The sequence below is a fragment of the Rattus norvegicus genome, chromosome 10, assembly GCF_021556685.1.
Source record: "Rattus norvegicus strain SHRSP/BbbUtx chromosome 10, alternate assembly SHRSP_T2T, whole genome shotgun sequence".
Lineage (NCBI taxonomy): Eukaryota > Metazoa > Chordata > Mammalia > Rodentia > Muridae > Rattus > Rattus norvegicus.
The window spans coordinates 39,810,519-39,815,693 of record NC_141543.1 but is presented as its reverse complement, the minus strand read 5'-3'; the positions used below and the strand labels follow the sequence as shown (position 1 = coordinate 39,815,693).

The 5,175-nt window shown below is 49.0% G+C and overlaps 1 protein-coding gene across 1 annotated transcript; it reads left to right on the top strand.

Annotated features, from left to right (window-relative positions):
- The first annotated feature begins 1,180 nt into the window (after positions 1-1,180).
- LOC102555091 (nuclear envelope pore membrane protein POM 121-like) lies at positions 1,181-4,584 on the top strand. The gene is made up of 2 exons (XM_087575100.1): positions 1,181-3,406; positions 4,452-4,584. Exons 1-2 carry the CDS (start codon positions 1,309-1,311, stop codon positions 4,478-4,480), a joined length of 2,127 nt encoding a protein of 708 aa, XP_087431226.1. The 5' UTR covers positions 1,181-1,308; the 3' UTR covers positions 4,481-4,584.
- Positions 4,585-5,175: the final 591 nt, after the last annotated feature.

Below are 5,175 nucleotides of genomic sequence, written 5' to 3'. Positions count from 1 at the left end.
CAGTCCTCCCTCCAGCTCTAAATCCTGGGAACCACTGATTTACTCTCCATCCCTGAGAACTCCTCTCTCCAAAAAATGTGTCATATATATGGAGTCATGAGGTAAGCACATAACTTTGTGGATGTTCATTGATCTAGCATAATGCTTTTTTTTTTTTAAAGATTCATGTAAGCCATGGTATCTATCAACAGCCAGATATTTTTAAAAAATTTATTTTATTTACTTATTCACTTTACATCCTGCTCAATGCCCCTCTCCTGGTTACCCCCTCCCACAACCCTTCCTCATTCCCTCTTATCCTCTAAGTAGGTGGGGCCTCCCGGGTATCCCCGCCACCCTGGCACATCAAGTTTCTGCGACTCTCTCTAAGGCCAGACAAGGCAGCCCAGCTAGAAGATTATACCCCACGAACAGGCAACAGCTTTTGGAATAGTCCCCGCTCCAGTTCTTCGGGACCCACAAGAAGATCAAGCTGCACATCTGCTACACATGGGAGGGGAGGCCTAGGTCTAGATCCATGTATATTCTTTGATTTTGATGTAGTTGTTTAACCTTGAACTTTATTTAGTTTTTTCAAAGCAAGGATTTACTTTTTTTTAAAAGATTTATTTATTTTATGAGTACACTGTAGCTGTCAGACACACCAGAAGAGGACATCGGATCCCAGATGGTTGTGAGCCCCCACATGGTTGCTGGGAATGGAATTCAGGACCTCTGGAAGAGCAGCCAGTGCTCTTAACCGCTGAGCCATCTCTCCAGCCCTAACCTTGAACTTTAAATGATAGAACTCTTTTTGAACATTTCAGGAAGTACAGTCTTCTGGCTGTTGATTGATGGGAGGGTGTGGCGGCACCCACTTAGACTCGGTTCCTCTTTATCTTTCTCCTCAATACCTGGAGCTCGCTCCAGCCTTGCTAACTCTCTCCAGGTCTGGATGGCACAGGCGAGCTCTGGTTCTGAGCAGTTGTTCCACTGTTTCAGAGAAAGTATGCTGCGGTCTCCAGGGGATGTTGCTGAGCTCGGAGTTCCTTAGCTCCATAGTTCTCTCTCTAGGAGACCTCAGTGTTGCAGGGTTCCAACAGTGGGGGCGGGGCTGCCTACTGGCCTCTAGACAAGAGAGCGGTTCACCGGGCCCTTCCCCCGCGTGGCTGTTTCACTCGTGCCCATTCTTTGCTCACTCGTTCCAGTGCCACGTCATAGGCGACATACCCCACAGTGTGTGCCTTGTCGTGGGCTCCTTCGATGCTAGGGAAGCGTCTCTGAACCATTGACTCCATTTGAAGTCGCCAATTGTGCAGAGCAGTCCGGATGGGTGGATACCTGGGCCGGGCTTGCCCTCCACCCCTGTCTGTGTCCGCTAGGGACCCGCAGAAGAATCCCTTAGCACCCGATCACTGTATTTCCCGGTCTCCCCGCGTTAATTCCATGGATGGGTGTCTGAACACGGCTGATAGTTTGCCTTTTGAAGATGGTGCAGCTTTAGCCCATCCTCAGCAGCACCCTGAGCGCATTGTGGTTGCCCAGGCACAGAACTATCCAGTGGAGAAGTTTTCCTCTGAATTCTTAGGTAACCAGCACAACTCAGTGCCGACACTTTCTAGTCCCAGGATGTCCCAAAACTCAATAATCCTGAATGTGTTCTCTGGTAAGGGCAGAGACACACTCCGTTTTGTTCTGGTGCAGCCCGTCCTGATTATATGGTCGTTTCTTACTAGCCACCTCTTGACTCAATCTAGGAAGGAGACACAGATTAATGCTCTCCAAGAGAGCAGCCAAGTTCAAATCAAGAAAAAGAAAGATCTCACTATCTTGGGAGAAGGTGAAGAAGGATTTACCAATCAGGGGGAAGGCTCCCCAGTCACTGAAAGACCTTGTGATCAGGGAAAGGATTCTGATCGCAGCGTGAGTGCCTCGTCAGCCTTTACACGTCTATTTGTCAATGGTGTGCTCTCTTCTTTTATACCCAAGCCAGGTCCTCTGGATAGAGATATCTGTTCCAAGAACTCAGTAAAGAGCGGTACTAAGGAATACCAGATCGCCTTCAAGAGCTCATGCAAACGAAATGCCATTGCCAGCTCCTACAGTTCCTCTCAGGAACAGTGGCCACCAGAGAGAATTTGTGTACATGCTACCCGAAGGGCTGGGCCTGGTGCTCCTTCAGGAGCCCCAGGGGCTTCTAAAGGCGCAGCTGCACATGATACTCGAGGTGCTGTCCCAGGTGTTGCTCCAGGCGCTATGTCAGGTGCTGCTGCACGTGCAGCCACAGGTGCTGCCCCAGGAGCTGCTTCTAGTGATGCTTCAGGGGTTGACACAGGTGATGCTTCAGGTGTTGCACGTGCTACCACAGATGCTGCCCCAGGAACTGCTTCTGCATGTGATACCCAAGGTGCTGTTCCTGGTGCTGCTTCAGGCACTTCTGCAGGCATTACTCTAGGTGCTGCTTTTGGTGTTGCTGCGCGTGCTGCCCCAGGAGCGGCTGCAAGTGTTACCCCAAGGACTTCTGTACGTGCTGCTCCAGGTGCTGTTGCAAGTGTTACCTTAGGGGTTGCTGCATGGGCCGCCATAGGCACTGCTGCAAGTGTTGCCCCAGATGCTGCTGCAGGTACCGATTCACGTGCTACCCGAGGCGCTTTGAGGGGCGCTGCTGCACGTGCTACACGAGGCGCTTTGAGGGGCGCTGCTGCACGTGCTATCCGAGGCGCTTTGAGGGGCGCTGCTGCACGTGCTACCCAAAGTTCTTTGAAAGGCGCTGCTTCACGCGCTTCCCGAGGTGCTTTGAGAGCCGCTGCTGCACGTGCTATCCGAGGCGCCTCAAGAGGCGCTGCTGCACGAGCCATCCGAGGTGCTTTAAAAGGCACTGCCGCACGCGCTACCCAAAGTTCTTCGAAAGGCGCTGCCGCACGTGCGACCCGAGGTGTTTCCAGGGGCTCTGCTGCACGTACTACCCGAGGCGCTTTGAAAGGTGCTGCTGCACGTGCGACCCGAGGTGCTTTGAGAGCCGCTGCAGCACGTGCTACCCGAGGTGCTGCCAAAGGTGCTGCTTCGTATGCTGTGTCACTCCCAGATTGGGCTTTGTCCCAGTTGCAGGTGCTTGCCAAGAAATGCAGGGAAAAAAGCTGTGAACGTAGCTCTACCAGTAGTCCGAAAAAAAAGAAAAAGAAACATAGGGAAGCTGAGCAGGCAACTATCACAGATACCCAAGTTCAGCAAGAAGACCCAAGGAATGGCCTCCCCACACCTGATATCCCAAGGCCCGTGAGACGCAAGATCCCTCTGTTGCTGCCCCATAGTCGAGGTGTTCCACTGATTCTGCCCCAATCTGGAGAACTATGTTTTGATATCACTGTAGACGACTTTGACCTAGAGAAGAAAACTACTGTGCAGTGGATCAACAAGACCTTGAAGGGTAAGTGGAAGGCTGTGTGGTCAGTAATACCACACAGTTTTGCTGTCTTCGGCTGTGTCTGCTACAGGAACCGTCTTCAGCACCTTTCCCTTCGGTCCCGTCACTCATTCAGAGGAGAGGGAGAGCACTAAGAAGATTCAGAGCCCTCATACAGTTCTTATATTATGCTCCAGTGGCTCCCTCTCTGGGCCATTTTTCTTGGTTCTCCTCAAGTCCCACTTTGCTTTGTCTGAATATAAAGAAACAGATTTCTGTCCCCCAAGTACTTGCCTGCTTGGCCTTGGCTAGTTGTTTACTCTAACTTTGTTCTTAAGTCAGCTCAAGAAATTCATCTGGCCTATGGAAACGGTGGTAGACCCACTATGCTTGGTAACTTTACCCAGAGAGATAATATTCCAATCTACAAGGCAAAGTTGGTGCCACAAGGCAAAGTTGGGTGATTAGAGGATGTTGGTCTAACCCAGTGGATCCTGGAACATAAAAGGGGCACTTCAGGTTAATTTCCCTCTGGGTGAGAAGGGTCAGCGTGGCTACTGTTGATGGAGATGGTACTTCTGCCCCACTCTGTGCATGTTTAGGCAAAATAAAGAAGAGAGAGAGAGAGAGAGAGAGAGAGAGAGAGAGAGAGAGAGAGAGAGAGAGAGAGAGAGAGAGCTGCTTGATGTAAAAGATGAATTGTCTGTCCTCAGGAAACATGCACACACAAGCCAAAATGGTCTAGATCAGTGGTTCTCAACCTTCTTAATGCCACCACAGTTTAATATAGTTCCTCACCTTGTGGTGACCCCAGCCATAAAATTATTTTCACTGCTATTTCATAATCTGTAGTTTTTCTGTCGTTATGAATTGTAAATATCTGATATTTCCGATGGTCTTAGGTGACCTCTGTGAAAGAGTCGTTTGATCCCCAAAGGGGATCCGCAGGTTGAGAACTGCTAGTCTAGACTAATCTTCATATGGCCTCTATGATATCAAACACTTTATGGTTATTATCCCCCTTTATTTCTCTTTATATACTTATTCTTATTTGTGTTTTTTTATACAGATGATGGTGTCAAGGCCTGGCATAATTAAATGACCTGCGGATAGACACATGGCACTGAGCACTTAATGCTGATCTTCAATCCCAAGCATCCAGTTTTTTGTACTCTATAAATGCAATATAATATCACATTCTATGTTAGAGCCATTTTGATACTTAAATAAGATTGTTACCAAGTATGCTTGTTGCAGTTTCTGATTTATAATAGTGTGGGTAATACTTGTAATCTCTTAATATTATATCCCTTTTCTTGGCCACAGCTGTGACCCACACATCCCCCTAGAAGCCTGGGAAGTCTTTCCAATGTCCCTTGCCCATCCTGAGGATGGTCATTTGTTTCTGAGGATTCTGACTCAGGATATTCTTTGGCCCTTCAGGCCTTGGGACACTGCAGTGTCCATTTCTATTCAGAACCTTGGTGAAGGTTACTTTCTCTCCTTGGAACCACACTGTTCTATTTATTTTTTTATTTTTTTTTATTAACTTGAGCATTTCTTATATACATTTCGAGTGTTATTCCCTTTCCCGGTTTCCGGGCAAACATCCCCCTCCCCCCTCCCCTTCCTTATGGGTGTTCCCCTCCCAACCCTCCCCCCATTGCCGCCCTCCCCCCAACAGTCTAGTTCACTGGGGGTTCAGTCTTAGCAGGACCCAGGGCTTCCCCTTCCACTGGTGCTCTTACTAGGATATTCATTGCTACCTATGAGGTCAGAGTTCAGGGTCAGTC

What these genes read in the sequence shown, in the direction of transcription:
- LOC102555091 (XM_087575100.1), top strand. Translation starts at nt 1,309, where the DNA reads ATGGGTGGATACCTGGGCCGGGCTTGCCCTCCACCCCTGTCTGTGTCC. An exon ending in GATCAACAAGACCTTGAAGG is followed by an intron (nt 3,407 to 4,451) that starts GTAAGTGGAAGG and finishes TTTTTTATACAG; the next exon opens with ATGATGGTGTCAAGGCCTGG.